The following is a 15,000-nucleotide window of genomic DNA, read 5'->3' on the forward strand; positions in this document are numbered from 1 at the left end:
GCGCTTTTACTGGGTTCCTACCACCAGCGCTATTACTCACCGAGTCCCTACCACCAGCGCTTTTACTCACTGAGTCATAGAGCTTTTACTCACCGAGTCCCTACCACCAGCGCTTTTACTCTTCGAGTCCCTACCACCAGTGCTATTACCGTCATAAAGCTTTTACTCACTGAGTCCCTAGCACCAGCGCTTCTACTCACTGAGTCATAGACCTTTTACTCACTGACACTGATTCCCTACCAACAGTGCTATTACTATTACCGAGTTATAGAGCTTTTACTCACTGAGTCCCTACCACCAGTGCTTTTACTCACTGAGTCATAGACCTTTTACTCACTGACACTGAGTCCCTACCGCCAGTGCTATTACCGAGTTATAGAGCTTTTACTCACTGAGTCCCTACCACCAGTGCTTCTACTCACGAGTCCCTACCACCAGTGCTATTACTCACTGAGTCCCTACCACCAGTGCTATTACTCACTGAGTCCCTACCACCAGTGCTTCTACTCACGAGTCCCTACCACCAGCGCTTTTACTCACTGAGTCCCTACCACCAGTGCTTCTACTCACGAGTCCCTACCACCAGCGCTATTACTCACCGAGTCCCTACCACCAGCGCTTTTGCACACCGAGTCCCTACCACCAGCACTTTTATTCACTGAGTCCCTACCACCAGCGCTATCACTGAGTCATAGAGCTTCTACTCACCGAGTCCCTACCACCAGCGCTTTTACTCACTGAGTCATAGAGCTTTTACTCACCGAGTCCCTACCACCAGTGCTATTACTCACTGAGTCCCTACCACCAGCGTTATTACTCACCGAGTCCCTACCACCAGCGCTTTTACTCACTGAGCACCTACGACCAGCGTTATTACTATTACTCACTGAGTCCCTACCACCAGTGCTATTACCGAGTCATAGAGCTTTTACTCACTGAGTCCCTACGACCAGCGCTATTACTCACTGAGCCCCTACAACCAGCGCTTTACTCACCGAGTCCCTACCACCAGTGCTATTACCGAGTCATAGAGCTTTTACACACTGAGCACGTATGACCAGCGTTATTACTCACCGAGTCCCTACCACCAGCGCTATTACTCAGCGAGTCACAGAGCTTTTACTCCCCTACGACTAGCGCTATTACTCACTGAGTCCCTACCTCCAGCGCTTTTACTCGTTGAATCCCTACCACCAGCACTTTTACTCGCCGAGTCCCTACCACATGGCTATTACTGAGTCCCTAACACCAGCGCTAATACTATCTATTAGCCACCAAATCCCTACCACCAGGGTGGGACAATATAAGCTAAAATTAGACCCCAAAAATTCTTACAGTGATGCAGAAAAAAAACAACGAACAGATCTCTTTCAAATTTACACAAAATGTTTCTTACAACAAGATGGATAGGTTTAGCAATAGTCTTGTAAATAAATTTTTCAGAATTTTTATTCGATTTCTTAGTGAAAATTTGGTGTGACATGACAGGAAAAAAAAATTGATTTAAAAATTCATAAAACTGCTAAATTTTTGTTTAGCCCAAAACCCAACCATCATGATGCAAAACACATCATAAGAAAAATTCTGACCAAATTTGAAGACAATCTGATGGGAAACAATCCAGATTGAATGTTAGAAAATCAGAGAATGACGCACAATGAAATTTTGAGAAAATGAAAAATTTGTCTTTAATTTGATAATAAAGCTAATAATGCAGACAAAGGCCAACATTCATCAAGTATAACCAATATGGAACAAGAAAACAGTAATATTTTATAAATTGATCAAATTCTGAAAAAAAAATTATAAACGATTCGCTAACCCATACCTCTAAGAAAAAAAAATTGCGAAATAATTTAATATCTGCTGTTATTCACCAAAAAATTACTTTAGTGGTCAAATACGCTTTATAGTTCTAAAATTTGTAATTATATCTCATGAACTAATAATGTAATGTATAATTTGATGCTAAACACCAAAAATAACTGAATTTAAAAAAAAAACTTTTTTAAGGGGCAACATAAGCTAAAATTAGACGTAAAACCCTAAAATTTCTAACATAGATGCACCAAAAACTAGCATATAAATTTCTTTCAAATTTAAACACAATGTTTCTTTCATAATAGCTATATCATGAAAACTCTTGGAATAATTTTTTTAGAATTTTTATTTGATTTCAACTGAAAATTTAGCGCGGATCGACAGGAACAAATGAATTTTAAAATTTATAAAATTGCTAAATTTTAATTTACCCCCAAACACTTACATCATGATGTAAAAAACATCATAGAAAAGATTCTGAATAAATTTGAAGATAATTTAAAGGAAAATGACTAAGGTAGGATTGCTAGAAAATCAGACAAATGACATAAAACAGACATTTGAGAAAGCGCAAGCTTTTTCTATAATTTGACATAAAAGGCTGATTTTGCAGACAACTAAAAGAAATGATCCATCAAACTTTAAAAATATGACCAAGAAAACGAAAATTTTGTAGATTGATCTAAGTCTAAAAAAAATTATAATCGGTTCACTAACCCATACCCCTTAGATAAAAAAAATGCTGTAAAATTGATTTTTTTACGCCCAGAGATAAAATAATTTTGTGGTCAAATATGATGTCATACCTTATGCATTCATCATTATAATCACAAAACCTAATTATTTACTGTAACAATAGGTTATACAGATGATTTCTAGATATATTAAATGACTTTTCAAAATATGATATGGCACGCTATCCTCATTTTTCATTTTTTTATTCTACTTGAGAGACAAGTGGTATAAAATTAGATATCTAGTCAAGTTGAACTGCAAAATCAATTCTATTTTAGACAATAAAACAGTTAAATAGTGCACTAGCTCTGAATAAAAAGCAATTTGCTTTCCCAAACCCTTGGAATAAAAATCTCTTTCGCCTCAATACAGAAAAAGTCAACACTACTTGTTTGCCACCACTTTTTTTGTAGTTCCACAAAGAGGGTTGATCCTGCTCTGGATGGAAAAATTGAAATAAAAAAGAGACGCATTTCATTAGCAATTTTTGGAAATGGCATTATTGTCATAAAATGCATTTGTCAAAGACATAGCAATTTTTTTTAAATGTTCATTATTCACACCAACACACTTGAAATTTCATTGGTTTTACATCCCTAGAACAAAACTCTTGGCAACAAACTATAGTCTGTCGTTAAGTTACTACAATCAGTAGTAATTCAATTCAAATGATGCTTTGCCATTTTCATTTAGAAAAATGAGCATTTATTTTATTGATCACCAATAAAAATGTAAAGGCGCTATGGAGATTTGACAACATTACTAACCATTGTCAAAAAGTGCATGCAGACACTCTGGTCTGCTGGCCCAGATGATGGTTTGCTGATTGATGAGTTTTGCCACAGGCAAAGGTTTGCCACAGGTTTGCCTCAACACACCTTGCCAGAATAGCCCTTGAGCCAGCATCTTTATGGATTGTCAGGACACCAGTAACGCCAACAGTGTTCTTTCATGTTAGCTGTCGATGAAAACAAAAAATTAAATTAAATTCACTACAGCGAAATAGGCACATACATGCCAATGCTAAAGTTTATAACAGCAACACTTCGCATGTTGAACGGGACATAACGTCTGTTAGGCGATATTACAATTTCTTCGGACAGAGACAACGCAGTTAACGGCCAAGTACACATTTTACAACTGAGTCCGGTGAGAGAAAGTGAGCAAAGTGCCTTTTCCAAGAGTTCAACTATGCGCCGAGCGAGGCTCGAGCCCAGGACCTTCCGGTCCAAAAGCGAGTGTCATACCACTACGACATAGCCGTACGTAATTTTTAAAAATATAATAAAAATAATCACACTAATATAATTATCTCACATTGTCATCATCATAGGCATTTCAAAACTACTAATAATACTACCACTACAGATATCTTATCATTATAAAATATTACTCTCTCTCTCTCTCTCTCTCTCTCTCTCTCTCTCTCTCTCTCTCTCTCTCTCTCTCTCTCTCTCTCTCTCTCTCTCTCCCATGAACATAACATACAAAACCCAATTTTCCGATATAAAAAAACAGCCGCCCCCACCCCCCCCCCCCCCCAAAAAAAAAGTTTTGAAAAAGTATGGACGATGCATGCTGTGTCGGCCATAATAAAGATAATAACAATAACTGAATGAAAAGTATTTTTTAAAGGACCCTGAGCCTGGAATGTCGTGAGTACTCAAAACCTCTTGATCTTGATAAAATTAGCAACCTTTTGACTGGGGATCGAACATTGAAACACCTGGTTTTAATCACCTGACATGGAAGGCTGATTTAAATTATTTGGGGGGGGGGGGGAATAGTATTTTAATTTTTTTAAAGCCCTGTTATTGTTATTTTTCACAAAATAAAGTAATAAAGTTAAGTAATTCGCGGTAGCGACAAATGTGTCGTCAGCTGATGCACAATCAACAAACACACAACCCCAAAGCATGTTTAGTTATAAAAATAAGAAATGAATTAAAATGTGCATTTCGTATGCTTACCTTGTAAACTGAGTATTCTGTGACTTGAAAAGAGTGAAGAATTACCAAAGTCCGTCAAAATCAACTTGTAATAATAGTAATAATAATAATGTGATTGTGATGAGATGAAGTGTTCACTTTTTGACTTCCAGATAATTCATTGTATATTGCAGTTCTATCCGTATAAAATTTATATTTTTAGTAATTACGCAAATTCTATTTTTAGTAAGAGTACAAATAAGCTCTGGCGTTATTTGCAGTGGTAGTACAAATAAGCGTAGCCAATAGTAATATAGTAAAGGTGGATGATCATTCGGATATGATGATGTTAATATAATAATAATAATAATAATAATAATAATAATAATAATAATAATAATAATAATATAATAATAATAATAATAATAATAATAATAATAATAATAATAATAATAATAACAATAATAACAATAATAATAATAATAATAATAATAATAATAAAAATAATAATAAATAATAATAATAATAATAATAATAATAATAATAATAATAATAATAATAATAATAATAATAATAATAATAATAATAATAATAATAATAATAATAATAATATCAATAATATTAAAAATAATAAGAATAATAGAATGATAATGATAATGATAATAATTTAAAAACAACATTCCTTATTGTCTTCTGGCACTTTCCTTCTCACTTCATCTCTTGTTGTTATCAACATACGTGCCTGCTCTACTGAATATTCTGAATTATAAATTTACCCCAAATACCGGAGCATACTCAAGGTCTCAATTGTTTCTAGGTTATTCGTTTGTGTTGAGAATAGTGGCTATGAGACAGAGACAGTGATAGTGAATGTTCTAACATATGCTTGTTTGCTCTCCAATATTGTAGGTGGTCATTGTATACAATAAGTTGTTTGTGTTTATCAGACCCCATTTGTACCATCAGTAACAACATTTTGGCCAACATTACATTGGTCAACCAGGCTGTTCGAAAGTCATCAGCACCAAGGTCACTTAAGGTCGGGATATAACTTTGAGTCATGGAATTTAGACAAGAGGTTTACTGGTTCACTGTTTACAGAAAATAGGGTTGGGTGTTAATTCATACAAGGATTCATCAAAGAATATTCCTTTTAAACTGTTTCCATTAATTCATTTTAAGTGCTGTATTTATCCACTTTCAATGATTGTCAGAGGTTTAAGATATGCAGTTGAAGGGTGGTTGGCATGCGCTGCTTGTAGGTTGTCTTTTTCTTTTCTTCCCTCCCCCTACTTTTCCCACCTTCTGTTCCTCTCTCTTTCTCTTCTTTTTCTTTCTATGTTCGTTATCTTGTATGGCAGATGATATTGTTGTCATTATAAATCATCTTTACGTTTGTTTTAAGTCTTACTATAATTATATGTAGGATAATTTAGGTTATGAGCTTATTTTTATTATATATATTATCGTTTATTGGTTTTTGAATATTATGTTTTTGTTTCAGCAGTCTCTGATGTAACCTACATTGTGTTGCTAGAGACCTAAAGCAGACCTGCCAACTTTCCCAGAATAAAAAGTGTATTCTATGATCCTAAAAGTGTATTTTTTATCCAAAAAAGACCATTTTGTCCGCATGTGTGGAAAATAAAAGTGCGCAAAATACAAAAAAATTATATAAAAGCTAACATCAAACCCAAAACAAAAATAAACTCCGATCTTCATCATTCAAACATTCGTTTGAAGCAATCACTAGTAATTACAAAATAATAATAATAATAATAATAATAATAATAATAATAATAATAATAATAATAATAATAATATTATTATTATTATTATATTATTATTATTATTATCATTATTATTATATTATTATTATTATTATATATCATTATTATTATTATATTATTATTATTATTATTATTATTATTATTATTATTATTATTATTATTATTATTATTATTATATTAATTTATTAAATTAATAATTAATAATAATAATAATAATAATAATAATAATAATAATAATAATAATAATAATAATAATAATAATAATAAATAGAAAAGAAGAAGAAGAAGAAGAAGAAGAAGAAGAAGAAGAAGAAGAAGAAGAAGAAGAAGAAGAAGAAGAAGAAGAAGAAGAAGAAGAAGAAGAAGAAGAAGAAGAAGAAGAAGAAGAAGAAGAAGAAGAAGAAGAAGAAGAAGAAGAAGAAGAAGAAGAAGAAGAAGAAGAAGAAGAAGAAGAAGAAGAAGAAGAAGAAGAAAGAAGAAGAAGAAGAAGAAGAAGAGAAGAAGAAGAAGAAGAAGAAGAAGAAGAAGAAGAAGAAGAAGAAGAAAAGAAGAAAGAAGAAAAGATGATGATAATAATAATAATAATAATAATAATAATAATAATAATAATAATAATAATAATAATAATAATAATTATAATAATAAAAAATAATAATAATAATAATAATGGTGATAATAATAACAAAATAATAATATAATAATAATAATAATAATAATAATAATAATAATAATAGTCGCAGTAGTAGTAGTAGTAGTAGTAGTAGTAGTAGTAGTAGTAGTAGTAGTAGTAGTAGTAGTAGTAGTAGTAGTAGTAGTAGTATTGCACCACTGCTCTTTCAATCAGAGACCCTGTTGTCATCTTGAATTTGAATCTCACATGGCTACTATGTAGAAGATAGGATCAGTTCTCATCACAGAGAAAACACCCTATGTTGTTTTTTTTTCATTGTCCAAGTCGACAGCCCATCTTAAGAGAAGAGAATTTTTTTTACAAACTGCTCAGAAGAAAAAGTAGGGCATATAAAGTTGACATGCACGCAACAACCCACACTTACACATCTCGTCTTACCGCAAACTGATCATGCCGTGACCACAGCAAACTTGACTCAGCGCTAATGTCGTAACCATTAACATCTCGTAGTAGATGATAATGGTTTATCCTATTGTGCTCAGATTCTGTTTCTGCTAGATGCTGAGTTCTCTAAATGACCATGTCAACCATGTAACATAATTAGATGATCTCATCCTACGCTTTGATATCTATAACCGCGTATTCGAGTCCGATTGTTAATTATGACAAAATCCCGCCCACAAACTTTTCATAGGTCCGTCATCAGTTTCAAACTTTTTGCTCGTGAGATGTTAAACTGTCAAGACAATCTCAGAGAAAAGTATTGGTTCTTGATCAGTGACTTCTTATACATACATACACACATACATACACATACATACATACATACATACACAAAACACATACATACATACACACATACATACATACAACATACATACATACATACATACATACATACATACATACATACACACATACACACATAACACATACATACATACATACATACATACATACATACATACATACATACATACATACATACATACATACATACATACAAACACATACGTTTCTTGTTCTTGTTCTTGTTCTTCTTCTTGTTGTTGTTGTTGTTCTTCCTCGTCTTCTTCTTCTTCTACTACTACTACTACTACTACTACTACTACTACTACTACTACTACTACTACTACTACTACTTCAACTACTACTACAACTACTAATACTACTTCCACGACAATCATTACTAGTACGCCTACTACTACTACTACTACTACTACTACTACTACTACTACTACTACAACAACTACTACTACTACTACTACTACTGTCATGGTCCCAAGTGAGTAAAGAGCTACTCGACTTTGCATAAAGATATATGTAGAATGAGGCCCCAGAATTTACTAGTTACTATAAATGAAAAACAATTAACGATTTGTTTACAATGAAATAAAAATAATGATGAAATTTAATTAAAAGAGATAAACAGTGATCGTGGCAGTTACAAATAGAGATATGAATATTTTACGTAACTTATGATAATATCTCAGGTTCGTAAGTTTACGTTTCCAGGCAGTTGATGGGCTTGGATGATCTATTCCCCTGATAACAGGATTGGACTCGTAAAATTCCACTTCCAGGCAATTGGTAAGAGGTTATAGTATAGTACAGCGGGCTTGGGTTTGATCCTTGAAGATTATACAATCAAAGTTAAAAGCTCCGGCGTCTTAATGGTGTAGATATAATATCTACAAAGTCCCAAAAGATAAAAATCTTACAATATATATATATAGGAATAGAGCGACTGACCGTCCGGCATAGATTGTGGAGAGAAAGTGAGTGTAGAGTGTTAGACCTATCAGCTTTTATAATAAGTGGCTACGTGACAGAATGTAGAACGAAAAGTATTCACTAATTAGAAATTAATTCGAGGGAAGGCTATAAAAGGAAAGACGATCTAATATTAGAAGGTAAAGTTTATCTAAGCCTACCGAAATATAACTGGAATGAGATGAATTCAGTTCTTAATAAAATAAAATTTAATAAGATAATTGTGAACAATCTTTACTGTGACACCCCCCACCCACGTTTAAAATATACTCTTTAACCATTATGGGAAAGATAGATTTTACAAACGGAAGTAAATTTACTATCATGATACTCTAGCATTAATCCATTGTTATGATTTGTGCTACAATTAAATTATTTATTAACTAGACATGGAAATGTTTATATTAACGTAGGTATATGAATGGGTGACAATAACAATGAAAGATTGTGATTACAAATCATTGTGATGAACAACATGATGGCAATGTGATTACAAATCATTGTGATAAACAATAGTGATGGCAATGAAGCATGGTTTAAGTCGATGATATGAAGGTAATTTACTGAATGAAATGAATGAAAATGTAAATGGAATATTGACATTTCAATTATTAATCATAAATGAGTGAAAATTCATAACAATAATAGATAAAGAGAAGATTTCCCAAATCATGAATGGGTATGGTATATATATCCAAACAATACTCAATGTTACATTAAGTTGGGTCATCATGTTTACAAATAAAATTATCGAAATTGTGCGTTCTGATTTGGCATAGTTTGCGAGGTAACTAACAGTATGCATGGGAGGTTAAGTTATACCCTTCTCACGTGTTTATACTAATCGAGAAAGTAGGTCGGCGTGAATATTTTCACAGCCTGGTATGTGAGAGATACCGAAAGTGTAATTTTGCAAAAATAGACTCCACTTTAGTACTCTACTATTATTCATTTTGTTTTTTCTTATGTACGTGAGTGGTTTATGGTCCGTTTCGACCACAAACTCTTTTAGCAGTAGATATCTGCTGAATGTCTTTCAAGCAAAGACGATGGCCAGTCCTTCACGCTCTATTACAGAGTATCGTGATTCTCTGTCCAATAATTTTCTGCTTGCATATAAGCAAGGCATTAGAGTTCCCTCATGTTCCTGTAATAGTACACCTGCGATGCCCTTATCAGACGCGTCAGTTCTTACAACAAATTCTTTTGATATGTCGGGTAATTTAAGAATTGGTTCTGAACAGAGTAATGCCTTTAATTGGTTAAAGCTATTCTGACACGCTTCTGTCCAAACAATTTTGTTCGGTGACCCATTCTATGTCAGATTTGTTAGCGGTTGTCGCGATGTGCGCGAAGTTGTAAATGTATTTCCTGTAAAAATTTAGGAGCCCAAGTACTTTGCGTACTTCTTTTTTTGTCTTAGGTGGTTGCAATTGTGCGATTTTTGTTTGTTTTTCTGTCTCGGGTGTCTGTGTCCCATGACCAACGGTATGATCAATCCTGCATTTGCAGCTTCGATATTAGTAAACATAGGTTGCGACACTGTGTCTCTATCAAAATATCTTTTTAGCATATTTGCATGGAATGTCTTTGTTGTGTTGTTAATTTTAATCTCGTAATTAACATTAGATTTTACTGCTGTTATTTTGAATGGTCCTTTCCATGTAGCTAAAAGTTTACTTGAGTCATCGGGTAAGAGTATTAGTACTTTGTCACCAATCTCAAATTTTCTTGACTTGCTTTTTCTATCGGAGTATTCCTTGTATTTCTCTGCTTTTTTAGTGACGGATTCCTGTGCTAGCTTACATGTATCCTCTATTCTGTCTTTCAGGTTTCTTACATATTCGTAAGCAAACATAATTTCGTTATTGTCCTCCTCATTCCCTTTACAAATGTCGGCTACTATATTGATCGGGCCGCGAGGTGATCGTCCATACATCAACTCAAATGGGGAGTAGCCTGTAGATTCTTGGGGTATTTCTCTATATGCAAATAGGATTGCTGGTAAGTATCTGTCCCAATCATCTGGTTTTTCTGCTGACACTTTTCTTAACATATTCTTTAGAGTGCCATTAAATCTTTCACAAAGACCATTTGCTTGGGGGTGGTAGGGAGTTGTGAATGAGTGTTGGATTCCCATGAGTTTCATGGTTTCATGCATCATATGTGATGTAAATTGGGGTCCATTGTCCGACAGTATCTCATTTGGTATGCCTATTCTAGTAAAAATTGTCATCAATGCTTCAGCTATGTGATCCGATGTAGTTGATTTCAATGCTATCGCTTCTGGCCACCTGGTTGCGTAATCGACTAGTGTTAGTATGTGTGTATGGTTTCTATCTGATTTTATTAAAGGGCCTATAATGTCAATTGCAACTTTTTGAAAAACTTTTTCAATAACTGGGGTTGTCTCTAATGGCAATCTCGGTATTCTGCCTTTTGCGACTCTTCTTTGACATGTGTCACAAGATTTCACATATTCTCGGACGTCTTTAGTAATTCCAGGCCATGTGAAATTCTCGGATATTCTCTTCAATGTGGAAGAGCTCCCAAGATGTCCAGAGGTTATTGAATCGTGCGCTATTCCAAGGATTTTGTTTCTGTAAATACTCGGCGTGACCAGTTGTTTAGCTATTTTGTTTCTTTTCCTATGTAACCTGAACAGAATATCTTTTTCAATGATGTATTCAACTTTTGATTTCGTCCCTTTGTTTGCGATATTGAAATATGAAGTTAAAGTCGGGTCCTTTTTCTGTTCTTCAATGAACGTGTTCCTGTCGAATTGTTGTGGTTCAAGAGAAATAGTCATTGGCTTCTCTGTTGTCTTTATCATCTTTCTTGTTTCTGCTAGACAAGCTGTTTCTTGGGTTAATGACCATTCTTTTACATCTGTTGGGTTGTCTTTAAGACCTTTTATATTGCCAACAATAACATCAGCGACGGGGTTGGGAAGTATACAGCATTCCACTATTCCTGTATAGTATGGGGTTTCTATGTACACGTTAGCTGTTTCAAAGGTTTCGACTGTGCCACTGAATGTGATGCATTGTACCGTTTTTCCAGTTTTGTCTTCGTCATTGATCAAAGATGCTTTTATTCCTACTGTACTGCATCCTGTGTCTCTCAATATTTTGCAATCAGTTCCATTAGCTTTGCCTTCACAAAAAAATAGCGATCCTGATTTGTGAGTTTGTGTTAAAAGTGACATACCTTTCACGCAATACACATTTATATTTTCTCCTGACATTACTCGTGTCTGATTGTTTACACCTGTTTGGAGTGATGCATTTGCAGTTTCTTTTGGATATCCCACGATTTTGTAACATTTGTCTGCTGTGTGGCCTTTCATTCCACAATATTGACATTTAATTATAGGTTTGTTGGTTTTCTTATACTCAGTATTATTGTCAGTGCTATTTCTTGTTTTGTTTTGATAGGGTCGGCTATGGTCTCTATTGAACTGTTTGTTCCATGGTTTGTTACTATGGTCATCCTGTTTCACTTGCGTGTTCCGAGTGATTGATCGGCTCGTTCTATTTGAGTATTGAACTCTAGGTGTACATGGACTCTGAGCAGCGGCAGCGTAGTATGGTTCCTTCAATGTTCTGCTAAGGGGTGTCAATGGATGTGCGCTGTTAAAGTTTTCTGCGTAGATTTTTAATTTGTCCAAGTTTTCTGGTTTTCTCTCTTTAAAGAATGCGACTAAATCTGGGTTGCAAGCTTGATAGATTCGATTCTTCAGCGTGAGATAGTAAAGGCCTGCAAAGTCGTCTTGTTTTACGTTTGCCAACTCAAGCCACCGATTTAGAAATTGAGTAATTCGGTTCACGAATGTATTAAAGTCTTCTCCACTTTCCGGTTTTGCAGTGTGAAACCTTTCCTGGTAACCATCTTCCGTTAATCTAAATCTTTTTAGTAGAGCGTCTTTAATTTTTCCATAGTCATCTGCATCTTCAGTTGTTAAGGTATAGAAAACTTTTAGCGGTTCTCCAGATAAGCAGTTGATCAAGGCTGTGGCCCATTTGCTTTCTGGCCAACGATAACCTTTAGCCTGAACTTCGAATCGGTGTAAGAAGGATTCTAGACAGTCTGAGCGTTCATCGTATGTTGGCATGCGTGGAAGTTTCACGAAAAATTCATCACTATTATTATGTTTTCTTTCATGACCGGTTTTTGTTTTTTCAATTTCCAGCATCATTTGGGTCCTTTTGGTTTCTTCTTCTGCTAAAGCTATTTGTCTTTTTAGTTCCCTTTCTTGGACTCTTTCTTCTCGTTCTTCTCTACGTATTCTTTCTTCGTGTTCTTTTTCTTCTCTACGAATTCTTTCTTCGTGTTCTTTTTCTTCTTTACGAATTCTTTCTTCATTTTCTTCTCTACGAATTCTTTCTTCATGTTCTTTTTCTTCTTTTACTTTCTCTTCGCACCATGAAAATATTCTTTCCTGGGGTATTTCTAAGTCCTTTGCGAGACTTAAGTATCTTTTATATGCTTCCATGTTGCAATAAATTAGTTACGATATTTTATATATATTATATTGACAGGATACTGTTACTGACTGTTTTATTTATTTACACTTACTGGAATGAACTGTTCTATTTTTAGAAATCTCTCTCTCTTATTTCAACTTATTATGTATGTTGAATTTGATGCCTTTTATCGTTATATCTTATAAAGCAATGTGTCAATACAATGCGGAGTTATTATGACTTGAGTCAATAACAATGTGTCAATCGCGTGTACTCTAAACTATGTTACTACGAAAAATGCATCACCAATGTGTGTGACTCGTCGTTAGTTTATGTACAATTATTCGCAATGACGCTAATATACTAGAGTGTGATAACAATAATAGGATGCCAAAATAATCCCAAGTTATCTATCACTAAATATAACACGACGGCTAGTAGACTCCTTTTATTATTATTTAGTTTTTAAAGACTCACTTTTCAGAACATAATATATAAGTGGTTTTCGGTAACAGTAATATGCCAAAAATGCATTTAAAACAAATCACTATGCAAAACAAATCACGATGTCTATAGTTACTATGTGATGCACAACTCATGTAAAAGAGAATAATGAAGGATATATTTACCAACTCCGTTCGTGGCTGGGACCTCTCTCTTGTTTAATGGTTGTTCAACAATTGTAATTAGGCATTGAAGAGTGTTTAACAGTGATGTCTGAAATACAAAACAATAAAATATCGTAAGATTTACAATAGTTACAAAATGTGTTCACAACACTGAGTGATTGGATGATAGGTGAATGAATCGTTATGGAATGTAAACATATTGAAAACAATTCATGAATGAGGCAAACAACAGAATGAAATGAGTGATATAATAACAAAGTGGACAAGGAATGAATGAATGAATGAAAAACTGAGTGAATAGATGAATGAATGAATGGATAATGTATGAATGAAAGAATGAAGGGAGGAATAAATGTATGAATGATTGGATAAATGAGTGAATAAACGAATGAATGGATGAATGAATGAATGAATGAATGAATAAATGAATGAACAATGAATGAATGAATAATTTATAAATGAATAAATGAATGAAGGAATGAATCAATAAAATGCTATTCAATTTGAATGAAGAAATGAAAAAGAAAAAAAAATTAATCCTGTAAATAGGGAGTTCAATTAAAATATGATCAAGTGGGGCAATTAAGAGTTTTACAATTTAAACTTTAAAGTTAGATGAAATAGATATAAGTAACTAAATAAATTCAATTCTTTATATGTGTCCCCTCCAAAATGTCATGGTCTCAAGTGAGTAAAGAGCTACTCGACTATGCATAAAGATATATGTAGAATGAGGCCCCAGAATTTACTAGTTACTATAAATGAAAAACAATTAACGATTTGTTTACAATGAAATAAAAATAATGATGAAATTTAATTAAAAGAGATAAACAGTGATCGTGGCAGTTACAAATAGAGATATGAATATTTTACGTAACTTATGATAATATCTCAGGTTCGTAAGTTTACGTTTCCAGGCAGTTGATGGGCTTGGATGATCTATTCCCCTGATAACAGGATTGGACTCGTAAAATTCCACTTCCAGGCAATTGGTAAGAGGTTATAGTATAGTACAGCGGGCTTGGGTTTGATCCTTGAAGATTATACAATCAAAGTTAAAAGCTCCGGCGTCTTAATGGTGTAGATATAATATCTACAAAGTCCCAAAAGATAAAAATCTTACAATATATATATATTAGGAATAGAGCGACTGGCCGTCCGGCATAGATTGTGGAGAGAAAGTGAGTGTAGAGTGTTAGACCTATCAGCTTTTATAATAAGTGGCTA

General features: G+C 33.7%; 1 protein-coding gene across 2 annotated transcripts; it reads right to left on the reverse strand.

Annotated features, from left to right (window-relative positions):
• Positions 1–1,670: 1,670 nt before the first annotated feature.
• Positions 1,671–4,676, reverse strand: LOC144962044 (uncharacterized). Of its 2 annotated transcripts, none has more exons than XM_078895023.1 (3): positions 4,527–4,676; positions 3,324–3,514; positions 1,671–2,989 (listed from the first exon to the last, which is right to left on the reverse strand). In XM_078895023.1, the coding sequence occupies exons 2-3, from the start codon at positions 3,460–3,462 to the stop codon at positions 2,859–2,861; spliced, it is 270 nt and encodes an 89-aa protein (XP_078751149.1). In that variant the 5' UTR covers positions 3,463–3,514; positions 4,527–4,676; the 3' UTR covers positions 1,671–2,858. The 2 variants fall into 2 exon arrangements, with proteins under 2 accessions (XP_078751149.1, XP_078751147.1); XM_078895021.1 differs by having other exon boundaries at positions 2,681–2,994.
• Between the last annotated feature and the right edge of the window lie 10,324 nt (positions 4,677–15,000).

The sequence above is a fragment of the Berghia stephanieae genome, unplaced genomic scaffold (genome assembly GCF_034508935.2).
Source record: "Berghia stephanieae isolate SIO BIC M18660-M18661 unplaced genomic scaffold, UCSD_Bste_1.3 scaffold560, whole genome shotgun sequence".
Classification (NCBI taxonomy): domain Eukaryota; kingdom Metazoa; phylum Mollusca; class Gastropoda; order Nudibranchia; family Aeolidiidae; genus Berghia; species Berghia stephanieae.

Excerpts from the sequence above, each read along its gene's own strand:
- LOC144962044 (XM_078895021.1), bottom strand. The coding sequence starts at position 3,462 with ATGCTGGCTCAAGGGCTATTCTGGCAAGGTGTGTTGAGGCAAACCTGT. Across the intron at positions 2,995-3,323 it reads GCATGCACTTTTTGACAATG|AGCAGGATCAACCCTCTTTG; the intron begins GTTAGTAATGTT and ends TTTTCCATCCAG.